The 15,772-nt window shown below is 40.9% G+C and overlaps 2 protein-coding genes across 5 annotated transcripts in view; one reads left to right on the top strand and one right to left on the bottom strand.

The window, feature by feature from the left end:
• The window catches only part of DDB1 (damage specific DNA binding protein 1), a 28,553-nt gene extending 19,674 nt beyond the window's left edge, over positions 1-8,879 (bottom strand). Inside the window, exons 1-5 of the mRNA XM_007441380.4 lie at positions 8,740-8,879; positions 8,424-8,572; positions 7,240-7,356; positions 4,556-4,777; positions 2,121-2,235 (exon numbers count right to left, since the gene is read on the bottom strand). Coding sequence (XP_007441442.1) covers positions 2,121-2,235; positions 4,556-4,777; positions 7,240-7,356; positions 8,424-8,572; positions 8,740-8,800 — 664 coding nt within the window. The 5' untranslated portion in view covers positions 8,801-8,879. The remainder of the gene's footprint in view (positions 1-2,120; positions 2,236-4,555; positions 4,778-7,239; positions 7,357-8,423; positions 8,573-8,739) is intronic.
• The window catches only part of TKFC (triokinase and FMN cyclase), a 31,272-nt gene continuing 24,377 nt past the window's right edge, over positions 8,878-15,772 (top strand). Inside the window, exons 1-5 of one of the 4 annotated variants that reach the window (XM_088146200.1) lie at positions 8,878-9,017; positions 9,358-9,548; positions 14,844-15,033; positions 15,282-15,392; positions 15,472-15,653. In XM_088146200.1, coding sequence (XP_088002326.1) covers positions 9,543-9,548; positions 14,844-15,033; positions 15,282-15,392; positions 15,472-15,653 — 489 coding nt within the window. In that variant the 5' untranslated portion in view covers positions 8,878-9,017; positions 9,358-9,542. The other 3 variants (XM_088146199.1, XM_088146198.1, XM_088146201.1) reach the window with 3 other exon arrangements.

The following is a 15,772-nucleotide window of genomic DNA, read 5'->3' as shown; positions in this document are numbered from 1 at the left end:
TATTCACATCAGATGCATAAAGAATAATCAAGGAAAGGAATACAAGCCAAGTAACCCAAGTGTGTTAAATGAAATGAACTCCCTTTCACGTTTTAAAGATTCTTTGTAGGATCCTCCCCTCTCTACTTTTTCAACTAGCTGTTGTTTATATCCAAAGAATTTCCTGCTCACCAGAGAAAAGCCACTTTTCAATGTAACAAAATAGTTTAAAGCATGAAAACACACCACTGATTATCAGGAGAAATTCAGGGAATCAATGTTTTGACGATATATTTTAGAAACCAGACTTCCTTTTCTTTACTCACAAACAAAACTTTAATTTCCCTTTCAGTTTCTTACACAGCAATTTAACTTGCTTTTGGGTAGTTATTACAATAAAAAAAATAGTAAGAAATCATGAATTTCACGGATTTTCATTAAAGTAGGCCTTTTTCTCACAAAGCTACCAGGTAAACTTAAATTCAGATCTGTCTTTAAAATATTCAAGCTTTTGTGGCTTAAGCTTCTCTTCTAATTCATTTTCTTCCTTTGATACTAATATCCTCAAACAATTACCTTGAACTAATTCCTGAGTTTTCCCTGCTGGCATAGTTTAGCTAAAAGTGCAGCTGTGTAATTTGTCAATTATCTGCAGGGCTTCACTGTTAGTATAATGCAGAATTCTGATGAATTTTTAAGGTTACAAGAAAATCTGAGCCTGGCATGTACTTATCACTGAGCAGCACTGATTTCACCACAGGCACTGCCCAGGTTACATAACAATTCTGGGCCAGAGAGCCTTGAGCACAAATTGAAATTGGACCAACTGCCCCACCCCCATCCCCATTATAATGCAGTCCAGAAAGAACTGCTGCTTTTTTATTTCTAAGTACAAGTTTAATGAAGTGGCTTAAAAACACTCTAGGGATCCCACACTCTAGGGACTTCTTTTTTTATATGCTGGTTTTATGTATACATAACTATAGAGTTACCTTAAGTCATTTGCTGACATGAGGTATCATCAGTATGCTGATGATACTCAATTATATATCTCCATCCCAGGTGACCTAAGTGATGCTGTGGCTACCCTTTCGCGGTGCCTGGAGGCTGTAGGGGCCTGGACGGGGGACGACAGGTTTCAACTGAACCCTGCTGAGATGGAGTGGCTGTGGGTTCAGGGAGCCTCAAGATCTGGGAGTTTATCATCTTTGGTTCTTGACGGGGTCGCGCTACCCCAGACAAAGACCCGGTGCATAACCTGGGGGTCCTCCTGGACTCACAACTCCTGTTCAAAGAGCAGGTGGCAGTCGTGGCTAGGAGGGCCTTTGCGCAACTTCGTCTTGTGCGGCAGTTACACCCCTTCCTTGATCAGGAGGCCCTCTGCACGGTCACTCATGCCCTGGTCACCTCCCAGTTGGATTACTGCATTGCGCTCTACATGGAGCTATCCTTGAAGAGTATCCAGAAGCTACAGCTGGCGCAGAATGCAGTGGTGCAGACAGTTCTGAATGCCCCCAGGGGGGCACATATAACACCACTGTTACATGAGCTGCATTGGTTGCCGGTTTGCTTCTGGGTCCAATTCAAGGTGTTGGTTATCACCTTTAAAGCCCTTCATGGCACAGGACCAGGTTATCTGAGGAGCCGTCTCACCCCCGTTACATCAGCCTACCCCACTTGGTCCAGCAGAAGGGGCATGCTGCAGACCCCACCAGTCAAGGAACTTTGACTGGTGGGATCTAGGAAGAGGGCCTTTTCTGTCATGGCCCCCGCCCTGTGGAACAACCTACCTCCTCAGGTGCGGTGTGCCCCCACTCTCATGGCCTTCAGGAAGAGCCTGAAATCCTGGCTATGACAGATGGCGTGGGGGCCGGATGGGGGCTCGCATCGGTGGAAGTGGCTTGTGGGGTAACTGAGTCTGCCCCCCATCATCTTGAATGTTTTTAGTTTTTATGTATAGGGTTTGCTCTACAGCTTGACCTTTTAACTGATTAGTCAATTTTAATTAATTAATGTGTATTTATTTTTTAATTGTTTGTGGGTTTTGTTTTAATTGTGAGCCGCCCGGGGTCACCCATCGGGGGAGATGGGCGGCATACAAATTTAATAAATACATACATATCTTTTAGACACAAACTAACCGGCAATCACCATAGAGGCTTCAGCCTCTACATTCTCCTGCTTCCAGGGTCCCTTGTTAAATTCCTTCTCACGCAAAGACACTTCATATGTCTTGACATGACGGCCCTGTGGATCCTAGAGAGATGGAAAGCAAAGCACTGAATGCAAACCCAACACTGTTTAGTTACCCTTATTTAACATATGAGAATAACAAGAATCAAGCATTCCCTAAAACATTTCTCTTCTACTTTTATAATGATTTGTACAATGAAAATAATGCACTTTCATTAAAGCAACTTCAAAACCTAAATGCCTTTCTCTCACAAAATAAAGGGTTTCTTCAATACTGAACAATATTGTTCCTGTTCTAGTACAGCTAATGGAAATTAGTAAGTTACATACTTTTTACATTATTTCAAATAGTAAATATTTTCTTTTATTTAACCAAAGCCCTCAAATTTGTTTAACTTCCCCCACTTTGTGGCAAACTGTTTTTGAAACAAAGTAAGTTTTAAAAATCCCATCTTCCTGACACTGGAATCTCAAGACAGTACATATTCTGGATTAATTTAGTAAAACAAACCTTGGAAATTAGTCCTATAAAATTATTTACTAATGTACAAATAATTTCACTCAATGTCTCTTATAAAGGAGGATGGATAAACCACTAATGTCAAATTCTCTTGTGATTATAACCAGATTGAGATATTTTACAATCTAAAAATGAGCCCCATAGACTTCCTATGCCAGGTCACTGTGCAGAACACAAGCACAGTGGATCCCAGTCTCCACTGACAGCCTAGTTCATTTTATGCTAGTTGTCCAGGAAAAAGATTTACACCCAGCATAAAAGACTGATAGCAAAGTTAAGTTTCTTTGCCACTTGCCTATCATACTTTTAATATTAGACACACAAAAAGTAAATCATGTCTAACACTTACTGTGGAGGCCCAGAGCAGCTCATGCTTCTGCTGCTAGTGTACTGCATTTCTGTCATGGGATGGGATGGGATGTTGGGAAACTCACAATAGAGATGGCAAAGGCAAACACTGCTCTGTCCCTTGTCCATTAACCCATCTTTCTATGATAGTTGCAGAGGAAATTCACCCTTATGCATTTAGCAAAGAAACTCAGTATCCCGGACTGGGAAGTTCAGTAGTTAGCTGGAGCTCATGTGATTGTAGTTTGAATTAATTGTAGATTGGAGTTTTATTTCACCTGCCTTTATACGCTAATTTTGTTTTAATGTGTATTTTGACTCTGTTTTAATATGTAGTTAGCCAGCTAGAATTACTATAGCAATATGAGCAGCCATAAAATTTTTAAAAACAAACAAACAAATGCTGCTTTTGTTCTACATGGGGGACCCTCATTTTCTCTATATCTAGAATGGAAATGGAGTCAGTTGCTCGAAGCACTCCATGCCCTTGCAGGTAACTTGCTTGGTTCCTCTGCTGAAAGGGATTTTCCTTCCTTTCTGCCCAGTGCAAAATTATATATAAGTAGATATTTCAGAATACCATAGATAAAAGTAATGAAAGCAACAAGTTTACAGGATGATGAGCAATGCTGCTTTCCAAGGGCAATGGTTAAAAAACAATAAAAATTAATCCTGGGTCACATCACCTTTAATATTCTGGTCCCAAAAGCGATTCCCAGAGAGGAATGAACTATACAAGGAAAATGAGTTTAAACCAGGATTGCTAGAGAAATCAAATCATGGTTTTTAGAGGGTGCTTAAGCCAGTTTTCTAGTTTGATATTCACAGAAAAAACAAAATGTAACAAATCAGTTAAAGTTCTTAACAGCTTTGCATATTAAAGGAGAGCTATTTTAATCATTTGAACTTCAACAAACCTGTTTGTACATTAGAAATAATACAGCTGAATCAAATCAGTAGCCTTAGGCATGGGCTAGTAGCATTATAGTAATAGAAAGTCAAAGATGTCAAATCAAAATAATGTTCACGTGAAGTAAAGAAAACAATACTTGAAAAATTGTATTATTGTTTTTCCCTGAATGCTAATGCAACCTGAGATTGACAACACCTATCAGCAGTAAGTATATTTGGTCTACAAGCATCATCCTGAGACTGTCTTTAAACTGCAAACCTCATGACTGAAACTCGTGATTTAGATTTTGGATTTTTCTGCTTCTTTCCTATTCCTCCCCCTACCTGTTTGTTTTTGGTAACACCTAAACTAACTTGAATCTAAACTACACCTAACTTGATAAGTCCTGAAGTACTCAAAACTTGCCATTACTCTTGTAACAGTTTGGTTGGTCCTAGTAACAATACTACCTTACTATAGATTCTGGACTTCCCCCCCAATGAACTAACTCAGCTATTGTTTATAATTAATAGTTATGTTAAATAATGTTCATAGACTGTTTGTCCCCATTAGTCTTGCTCAGCAATTTTATGACAACACACATTCAGACCCAATATGACTACCTGATAAACAAAACAGATGGTTGGGGCCTGGCAGCCGTAGAGGAATTTCACATCAATCACTTGTAGCTCCTCTAGTCGAATATTAAACGCCTTTAATTCTTTATTTTCTCGCTCCAAAGGAATCACTTTGAACAAGCCATCATAAAGTCTCAGTCCAATCATTCTGCACTCTGGGTCAATTATGCCAATTATACCTGTTTCCGAGGGACGACCAATACGATCCTAGAGGACAACACATAAAGCAAATATTCTCAGTAAGCTCAATCTCTTTTGTTGTATCAATAAAACATGCAAGGCTAAATCCTCTAAAATCCATTAAATTGCCTTTTGTGCACTAGTCAACAGTTGATTCACTCATGATGAGTAAGTATTATAATTTATGCTGGCATACATTGTTCAGGTACACTAGACTTTCAATCAGCAGTAATATCTCTTTTTTGGTGCCTCTGTCCATACCTTACAATCACTATGAATCCATCACTGCCGTTTCAAAAATACAGTAAACTCATAGATACTGACAAAGCTATATATCAACACAAAATTATACATTTATATATTTAAATCCACAACTTTTAATTCCGTATTATATTGGATTGGATATACCTGAAAAACACATCAGTTTGATTTTTATACTTTAGCAGAAGTAGTTTTATGCAGCCTGACACCCAACAGGGGAAAAAAATCAAATTTTACAGAAGAAATGAATGTAGAATTTTTCTCTTCCCTTTTAAAAAACTTAAGAGGATTGCTATTTAATAGGCTTTGATACAAAGAAAGCCTATTATAACTTTCTTTTTAACAGCCCAAGTTCAAGATCTTAAAACTATAAATAAACAGGACTGATATTACAGGTAGTCCTCACTTAATGACCACCCTGTTTAGCAACTGTTTGAAGTTACAACAGTACTTAAAAAGTAACTTTACACTGGTCCTCACACTTTACAACTGTTGCAGCATCCCTGTGCTCACGTGATCAAGATTTGGGCACTTCGCAACTGAAGGGCATTTATGACCATTGCAGCATCCCACAGTCACATGATCAACATCTGCACACTTCACAGCTGGCTTCCAACAAGGAAAATCAATGGAGAAGCCAGCAGCAAAATCGCAAGTCACACTCACATGATGTCTCATTTAATGACCCCAGCAGAAGTGAGGTTGTAAGCCTATCACAGTCATGTGATGTCTCTCTTGATGATGTGTCACTTAGCGATAGTTGCCAATCCCAATTGTGGTCGTTAAGTGAGGACTACCTGTAATATAAAATTTGGTATACGTACGGTTGCCTTTCATTGGGTTTTGAAGCCTTGTGAAATTATGTCTCAAGAACACGTATTCTGGCAAGGCTGCAGGTTCTATCCTCTGAAAAGTTATTGTTTTAAATTAGCTGAAATGAATGTGCAAACTAGAGGTGAAGACAATGCTTATTTTTTACATGATGATAGTATTTAAATACACAATATATATTTTGTAGATTTGAAAAAAAAAATAATTACAATAAATGTTCCTAGCCCTTATGCAAATCACAAGAGGTTCATAATACCACTTGTAAGTATTTAATCACTCTCTGCTAACAGTGATAAGCACGTCTTTTCTCCACTCTTGGAGAAGGGGTGGGCTATTACCCTCATAGTCAGTGAACAGCTTCCAGGAACTTCAAAGCATAATGTAAAATATGTAATCTTTTTTTAATTTGGAGCTGGAAGGTGAAAGGTGGTGAAGGAGCTTCTGAAACATAATGAAACCATTAGTATAATCCCTGCCTTCCTCCAAACCTGAAAAAATGACTGTGCCTTTAAATACGATAAACAGGGAAGGGCAGTGCAATTATGAAAACAATCTGTTCCCCCAAAATCAGATTTGGATGGAAGGGAGAGAGAACTGGGGATTCTGACTGAGTTTGGATTAATACAATATAGAATTAGGAGGAAAAAAAAAGAGGACAGATTTGTTCGGTTACTAAAAACAGCTCACATTTTTAAAATTTTGACCCTGATTTTTACAAGAATAGGCCTTCAAATCATAACTGAATGCTGAGAACAAAAGTCCTGTTAGGTCAGATAGAAGTCCATCTAATTCAACAACCCGTTTTTCACAGTAGGCAATTAGATCCCTCTGGGAAGTCTGAAAGCATGGGATGAAGGCAACTGCCCACTCCAATTCCCTTTGCTGCATATAAACATCTCCTATTTATAAGTCAGCTTCCTGCAGAATAGTAATGTTTTATGTAGAACAAGATTCCTAACAACTGAGATTAGAATATAAAATCTATCTTTTTTTCCTTGAACAATATTCATTGAGAGCCTGTAGGAGACCCCAAGTACACAAGTATATAAAATAGTTGCCTGAACAAACAAAGTTATTTAGATCTCATAACAATGACCAGAAGGAAAAAATATATATTTTTAGTCTGCACATCACTAGAAGGAGACAAGACTCAGTGGAAAAGTGTCCATCCTACAGTTTGATACATAGAGAAAGACAAGCAATGCTTCTCAAATTGCACTATTCATTATTTTCAACTTACATAAAACATTATATTATTTACATTACTTAAATAATGTAATAAGTTAAATAATTACATGTTAACATTTTGGAATACACATTGCCCAAAAGCTCAAATTCAGAATTACAAAATATACAGAACACTACTGTGTGGTCCTAACTCACGCTGTACCTCTTACCTGAACATTGCCATGGGCTCGGGTGATGATGTCAATGCTCTCTCCACTTTGTTTATACTCAAGAATGCAGGCATTATATTTTGCTGTCAAAATAAAGAGCAAATCCTTGCTTTCCCCCTGAGGAGGAAAAAAAAGTTTCAGCTAGGAAAGAAAAACCCTCAACATTCTCCAACGCATAGCAACAAAATATTATCCTATTTATAAAATGTGTAACTTAATTTTTTAAAGACTCAAATGAAAAATGTCTGAAATAGATGCTTTTGCTCTTCACAACTTCCTATTAGTTCTATATCAAGTATTTTCTTCTGTAACTGCACATAAACAGATAAGCTTCTCCAAAACGTATCTGATCAGAAAGTATGCTAATCAGTTTCATGTGAATACTATATGGCTTCACCAAAGAACATCTGAAGCACCACAGTTGCCGATGTTCAAGAGACTTGCAGCAAATAGATGCAATACATTTTACCGCAAACATTAATCAAATAGCTAGCCAGACAGCATAGTTGTTTTTCAAATAGACTTATAAGAGCTGGTTGAGAAAATGATTGTTGAAAACAATGCTTCACATATCTATGTCCTTTCCCTCAAGTACCAGCCCTAGATAGAGCAAGTTCCCAGTTTTGTTCAATTCAACAGCAGTCAAGGATAATATATCGGAGTAATGGTAATTTTCCTAGTCCAATCATGACCATATCAAAAATGAATCAGCCAGAGAAAAATACTCAGTCCACATGACAGGCCCACGCACATTAGCTCACAATAGACTGGCTGTGTGCAATCACCACAGCGTGCTAAATTCCAACAGGCCACCAGTCCTGAAAATAAGCCTTTGCACTCAAATACGTGCACTTTTCAAAGGCATCTTCACAATATAAACAGAACACTGGGTTGAAATTTAACAAAAGAATGCCACTCCAATTGGCTAGCAAGACGCAAGGCCATGTTTCTACTGTGATCTAGAGTTCACGTTCCTCATAGAGATGAGATTCAGGGGGGATCCATAGAGAGGAGAGTGACAGGGGGTTTACCAGCATGAGGAGCGAAATCAACAAAAAGCGCCAACCTACTCTGCTGCGGGAACTCCTCCCTGGGCAGGGAGCCGCACGGGTTCGAGGAATACCCGGCCCAAGGAAAAGAGCGCCCACCGACCGCACTGCCCCTCGGGAGGAGGCGATGCTCACCTTCGGGCGGAAGAGCTCCATGACCGCGATCTTGCCGTACATGCCCACTTCCTTGACGGGCCGCAGCCCTTCTGCGGTAACCACATAGATCTCAAGGCGGGTGTTCTTGGCGATCAACAAGTTGAGGTCCTCCGCGGAGGTGAAGTGACCTGGGGCGGAGACAAAAGGTCGCCAGGTGAGGGCAGTCTGACTGCAGAGCCAAGAGCCAGAGGAGCGCAGGGCCCCGCGGCCTCCTCCTCCGTTCATTCTTCCCCGCCATCGCGCTCTCTGCCGCCCGCCCACCGAATCTGGGAAAGACCCCTCCTCCCACCATTACCGGTGACGCAGCTGTTGACGGCCGTGGGCTTCTGTGCGGTGACCACGTAGTTGCACGACATGGCGAGGCCGGGAGCGAGGCCGACGACGCGGAAGGCGAGGGCTGGCGGCGCTGAGCGCAGCCTTGAAGGCCACTACCGCCTCTTGCACCAGTGAGAAACCGCCAGCACCAGAGCGCCGGCGTCCCGCTTCGCGCGGGCTACGACGGGAAACAAGCACGCCGAGAGGATTACGGATCCTAGTACCAGTGCGAGAGCGACCCCTTCCGGTCAGAAGGGGGTAAGCGAATTTAGGAGGACGGACGTTGCCCTTATCGCGTGCGCGCGGACGCACGTACCAAGATACCAAGACCCCAGTGGGAAACGAAGCTACGGTATTCTGTTCGCTGCTGGAAGGGGAAGAGGGGTAGAATGTTCGTAATAAGTTAGCGCAATCGCGCTTCGGGCTCCAGCACGAGCTTCCTCCTCTTCCCTCCTTCGCGGCGCGCCTTGTTCGGAGTACGTGCTCGCGGCAGTCGCCTCCCTCCTTCCAATAGCGCGTGACACGGCGACCCCCACAGCCAACTGCCAGAGCTCGCGCTGTTCTCTACCAATGAACTTCTTCCTTCCTTCCTTGTCAGGCGGTGCGCGCGTGTTTCAGACTCTGGCCAAGCGCAGTATTTGCATTCCGGATCAAAGTCCGTGGAGGGTCCCCGTGAACTCAGCTTGGTGTCCTCTTCGATCCGTTCTGTCGGAAAGGGTGGAAGAAAAGGTGGTTTTCTTTGTGGCGCCCAAGTAATTTGCTAGCTTCTGGAACCGGGACAGCATGCAGGTGAGACCTAATATTTCGGGGTGAGGAAGAAGACGGCGGTGCTTTAGTCCGGGGTTCTCAACCCTCCTTTGCTCATGGCCCCCTTCTGAGCCTCATTTACCTCTGTGATCCCCCTTTTTGTCACTGTTGGCTGGAAAAAAGGGACTTTGCCATCGGCACTAAATATTCATCTAAACTGTGGAGTCCTCGGGGTTCTCTGAGCTTGGTTGTTTTCTTGCAAACGTTTCGTTACCCGGCTAGGTAACATCTTCAGTGCTCCTGCCTACCGGTAGGAGGTCACAGTTCAACCCTGAGCTACACATATTCTCTTCTATTGGTATTCATCTAAACTGTTTTATATACAGGCTGTGGGCCCCTAGAAATATGGCATGACCCATGTTGAGAAACACTGCTTTAGCCAATCTTTCCTTTGTGTGAATTAAATCACCCGAATGTTAGTAATTATTAGAAATCCAGCTTATCTAGCACAGTTGATGGATAAGTTGGAACTTCTGGCTCTTTCCAACATGCTGCTTTGTCCAGTTTTCCATTATTAATGAAAAAGATAATTTTTTTCTAGCAGTTATTCATAACTGTTAACTGCAAAATAATAAGGAAACTGGCAGCAAGAGGCAATATTGAAGGAATCACAAGACAGCAGGAGTAGAAAACAAATGAGAAGGGGACCCTAAGAGGGTAAAATAAGAACAATGGAATGAAGCAAGGTGGGGCTGACCCATGCAGTGAACAGGAATATACCATATTGCAACAATTTGGTGTGAGTCTCATGTTCTGTATAAACAGTAACCAACAATGATGAAACACTTGGAAGATTCAGTAGCACTGGAGCAGAGTATGTACCATTATCAGATCTCAGATTCAGTGACTGCCCAAGTCATATGCTTGCTTGAATAATAGCAAATTGACCTGCTGTGTAAAAGTAACCAAAAGAACACGTACTTCATAGGTCAAAGGTTATAAGGAGACATTTTGGAACTTTTAAAATTGTGCAGCTGTGACCATATGAACTACTTGACATTATTAGAATGGAGCTTCAAACTACAAACTTGCTTGAAATTACTAGTAAGAGGTAAGTTTGCATAAAATTAGATGGAGAAACAGGGATTAGACAGAAGGAATTGCTTACACAGTCTAAACAGAATAGCAGTGCAGCATACAGGATTCATTGAATCTGCCTTCAATGTAACTGAAGGCAGATTCAATGAATCCTGTATGCTGCACTGTACTTCTAATTTTATATGTATGCTGTACTGTATGCTGCACTGTAATCCTGTATGCTGCACTGTAATTCTAATTTTAGAATTACAACCTAAGATTACATCCAGCTGTACAAAGGGTTAAATGCACCCTCTAGAGACCCTTCCATTATAATGTGACAGAAGAAATTAGATAAAATTACTGGAGAATATTATATTAGCAGTACTAATTTAAAGTTAATTATAAAATAACATCCATTTTAATGTTTCCTGGCCTTGCACTCTTCTTTGTTCTAGTCATGCCCACTTTTCAGAATTGGAAAATGTCACAGAAAGACAAAATACAACTCTTGGGTTTGTTCCTCACATCTGAGTTAAAGTACAATTCACTAGTCCTTGAGCTAACAGACAATTAAGCTAGCATAAAATTTGCTAGCCCCAGTGGTGATCCCTATCCTGCCACAAGTGTGATGCCGGCAAATGGTTTTGTCTTTATTTATAGTGTACAGAGCATTTTAAGGAGATTGACTGGTGGATTCTCCTGGCTCTGTTTCCTCCCTTATTACCAAATCACCAGCCAGCAGAAAAACACTCACCAATCAGTCTCCTTAATATGACTAGGAAGAAGATGAATTTTGATACATGACTAGAACACTGCTTAGCCAACTGTCAAAATTAGTTCTTGTTTTGTATGGGTATATTCAAAGGAAATCTGACTGTCATCTGATATTCAGGAGCAGCGCTAAACCCATGCCTAAAATGGCCTAATTATTAGCTCATAAGTAAGCTTGTTTTGGACACAGGTTTGGCATTATTCCAGAAGTGCTCTAAAGCTGTTTTCAAAATCAGCCCAACAACTGAAAGTGTGAGGGTGAATTTATGCCATGAAACAGCCATGAGAGAAAAACAGTTCGCTCCATGCAGTTCCTACACTGATATCACTAGTCAGCTGCTGCTCACACTGATCCAATTTTCTAAGCCAGAATTAGTTTGGAGATCAGGAGGTACAGGGTGAGGATCCAGGTTGAAAAACTAGATGCTTCAGTTGTTCAAAGCAGAATGATCCTGGGAGACAGTGCTCAGGAACTAAACGGGAGAGCTCATGCTGAGTGATCTCATCCCTTAGAGGTCTGTGACACCAACTAAATCATCAGCAAAGTGGATCAGAGTACACCCATTGCAAAACTGCTGTGGCTTGTTGCCAGCTTAAAAGGGAAAACACTACAGTATCTTAATAGCAGAATAGTTAATACAATTTTAATCTGCCTAAGTGATGGGTTGGGGACCAGATGAAGACAACATCATAAGGACATGGCAGGAAAAAAAGTTGCTGGGCCACCAGCATGGATATAGAGCAGTGCTATGGCTGGATTCACACTTTCCATGTTTTGTTTCCAAGCAAAAGTTGCCAGAATTCATACATCATTAATCATGGTTTATATATAACAGTAGCTGAGGCCATATGCAAACCACATTATGATGTAGCATGTTGTACATACTGTCAGCCCTTCGAGTTGGCCAGGTCAGGAAACAGACTCCACTAGGACTACTGTTGGGTCCTAGTGTAATGACAGAATCTTGAAAGCTTGACAGAGTTTTTCTCCCCCATCTTACACCAAAGAGAATCAAGGCGGAGTAAACATGAGTTTCTTGCTTCTTCCTCCCTTTTCAGACTAAACTAGTGTGTATGTAATGGCTGTTGAATACTTTCTTCAAGGCTGTCTCTGTACTCCTTTATAGCTACGTGCATTGTTTTTAGGGGTGTACATAAATTGGGAAATGTTTTCTGCATTAAAAAAATGTGTTTCAGATGTTTTGCAAATTGTTCTGGATGGAGTAGAACCAGAACCCAGAACATTTTGGCTGCCCTGGATTTTAATCAAGACAAAATCCAGAGGGGATGTAAGGTATAAATAGGTCAAGACTGATGAACTTGATATCTCACTCTTCAACATGGCCTGTGTATTGGTCAGCCCAATAATTTTCCCAGCTCCTTCATTTCCCCTTGCCTCCACTTAGCCATTGCAACCATTGTCTTCAGTTTCAAGTGTGGCATAACAAACCTGTTCCTCCCCGCCCCCCACCTTCCTTTCCCACCTCCCTCCAGGGAAGGTTAGTAGGTTTGGGCCAGTTGAATATACTGTGCCTGAAGCCAAAACATTGGTCACTAAGGGAAGAAAGAAAAGTGCTGGGAAGGCTGGTGGGCAGGTGGGGCCAGTTGGATATGCTGTCTTGAAGCCAAGGACATTGGCAGTGGCTAAGTGAAGGCAGGGAAAGGAAATCACTGGGAAGAATGTGGGGGTGGGCAGTCTGCCACCACCAAAGTCCTTGGCTTTTTTCAGGTCTCCTGAGTGAAGCATCTGTAATAGAACACTTGTAGTTTGAGTCTGTTTCCAGTCCAAACACTTGTGTTTTAGTCCAGAAATACATCATCCAAAACTATTTATTCCATGCACAGAACACTTTAAACATCCACATTTGTTTTCCCTTAGAAGCATTTAAGTTAACATCTAAGGAAGCATACTCCTCGATCTTGATGTATGTATAGTTCATTAGGGATTGGAAAGAATATGATAAATGTTATATAGAGCTGTCATAGAATAACACTATTAAATGCAAGCTAAATCTGTTCCAATGGGCAATATGCCTGATTACTACCCAGGGCCAGTTTGTTGACACGGGCTAGGAGTGCATTTAATTGCACCAGTTACACAGTATGTCACTGGCTGTTGGCACTGTACCAAAATGCCACAATTTCATGGCAACAAACAATTGTACCCCCTTCCAATAATCACAGGTTACCCACCAGTCAACAGTTGGTAGGCTGCAGGATGCCACATTTGCAGGTCAGTGTATTTTTGCTGCTGTTGGCAAGAGAAACCCAGTAATTTTGAGAACCTTTATGAGCGGAAATAACAACCTGTTTCCTCTTTCCTTCCAGCAAAAATCTCAAATTGAATTTCATTAGAAAGGGAATTGAATTAAAAATTATTGTGGAATGGAATGCTGTGTATAGTTTTGCTCACCATATCTCACTATTACAGAGCAGGAAAATATAGAGGAAAAGAGCAACCATAATGATTAGGAAGCTAAAGTAGCTCTCTCTAAAAGGAAAGATTGCAATATTTGGGGGTTTTAGTTTAAAATGAAGGTGAATGAGGGGATATGAGATCAAGATCAAGATCATGAATAGTATGGAAAATGAGGATAGAGATAATGGCTTCTCTCTCTCTCTTAATAACAGAATGCTAGATCTTCCATTAAAATGTATGCAGAAAGATCTAGCTATTCAAAATGCAGTCATTAAGATTAATTTAAAAAGTGCAGAATTACATTGTGGAATTTGCTATAATCAGATAGTATCATGGCCAGCATTGTGACCCATTTCAAAATAGGACCAGGCACGCTTACTGAGAAGAGAGTAATTTATCTTGATGGCAACATGCTACCTCCTTAATGTCAGGCTATGTGTTTTACCAGCTGCCAAAGAACAGTATCAGAAGAATACTATCCATCCATGCTCATGAGCTTCTAATATACATCTGATTGGATTTTATGGGCATAGAATGCTGTACCTGATGGGTTGGCCTGATCTAGCAGGGCTCTTAGGTTCTTCTTATAAAAGCAATTATCTTGAACGGGGGAAGGGAAGCCTTGTTGGATGTTTGTGATTGTTGTGGAATCCATGTTGACATAGACGTGGGCAGAATCAAAGACCTTTTCTTCATACTATGCCTATGGATGGTCCCCAAGAAATTGACTGAATCCAAAATTCAAGTGATGAAATATCTGAAATTCTCTTACCCTGAAAATAATTTCAAAGGTTAATATATACAGTATACTAACAAGCAGCTGTGTAATGTTTTGTTTTGGACAGTGTAAAGCAATCAGCGAGAGAGATGTGCTAGTTCAAGTAGCAGATTCAATTTGTGTATGTCTCTGCAAAGATTACATTTCAGATGTCACAGGAGAATCATGATTCATTTCACATTTAATTCTAAATACATGCTTTAATCTTTAAAACTGTCACAAATTTGGAACTGCTTTATGTAAAAGGACGAGTACATGTGAACTCTCTTGTTGTGTTTCCTTATTTTAGGGCTCAAAGAAACTAGTGAACACAATTCTGAGTTGTGCAGATGATTCATTGGCTGGAATAGTGGCTTGCAATCCTAATCTTCAACTCCTATGTGGACATAGAGTGGCACTACGTTCTGACTTAGAGAATATAGAGGGCAAAGTTGCACTTATTTCTGGAGGTGGATCAGGGCATGAACCTGCACATGCAGGTTAGTAGGATCAAGGTTATGATGGATGGTCTTCTGGAAAGCCTTTCAGTTTTGAATAGAAAGAAGTGAGGACATTATGTGACTTCATATGTATGGATAGGATAATCCGAAAACTTTATTACCACAGTTCTTATGCTTGGACTGGGATTCATTTTGTTGGTTTATGTTGAGCCATCAGTAGAATTGCAGAAAAAGCAAGATATTCCCAGTGCAGATACGATGCCATCCTGTCTATCATTTTTTCACAGGATACATTGGAAGGGGAATGCTCACTGCAGTGGTCGCTGGTCCAGTATTCACTTCCCCTGCAGTGGGTAGCATTTTAGCAGCAATTAAGTCTGTGAAACAAGCTGGAGCAGGTATGGCAGCATTTTTGGTGGACTGACATCCCACCTGGATAAGGAACAGAAGACAATTCAATTCTTCTCTCTTCTATAGTTGGGATACTGCTAATAGTGAAGAACTATACAGGAGACCGCCTGAATTTTGGGCTGGCATTGGAACAGGCACAGGCAGAAGGGACCTCTGTGCAGATGGTGATAATCGGTGATGACACTGCCTTTGCCACAAAGAAGAAGGCTGGCAGGAGAGGGCTATGTGGTACAGTGCTCATACATAAGGTAAGAGACATCCATCTTTGATTTGAGGGCAAATATTGTCATTGGCCATGATTTCACTGCACAACAGCAATCTCAAACTATGCATTCTGTTGAAAACTGTTAGATAATGCCAAGTACTT

The sequence above is a fragment of the Python bivittatus genome, unplaced genomic scaffold (genome assembly GCF_059951505.1).
Source record: "Python bivittatus isolate LINGU-HERP-01145 unplaced genomic scaffold, Pbiv_v1 ctg000480_np1212, whole genome shotgun sequence".
Classification (NCBI taxonomy): Eukaryota; Metazoa; Chordata; class Lepidosauria; order Squamata; family Pythonidae; genus Python; species Python bivittatus.
Note: the sequence above shows the minus strand (reverse complement) of the source record. Positions and strands in the feature narration are given on the sequence as shown.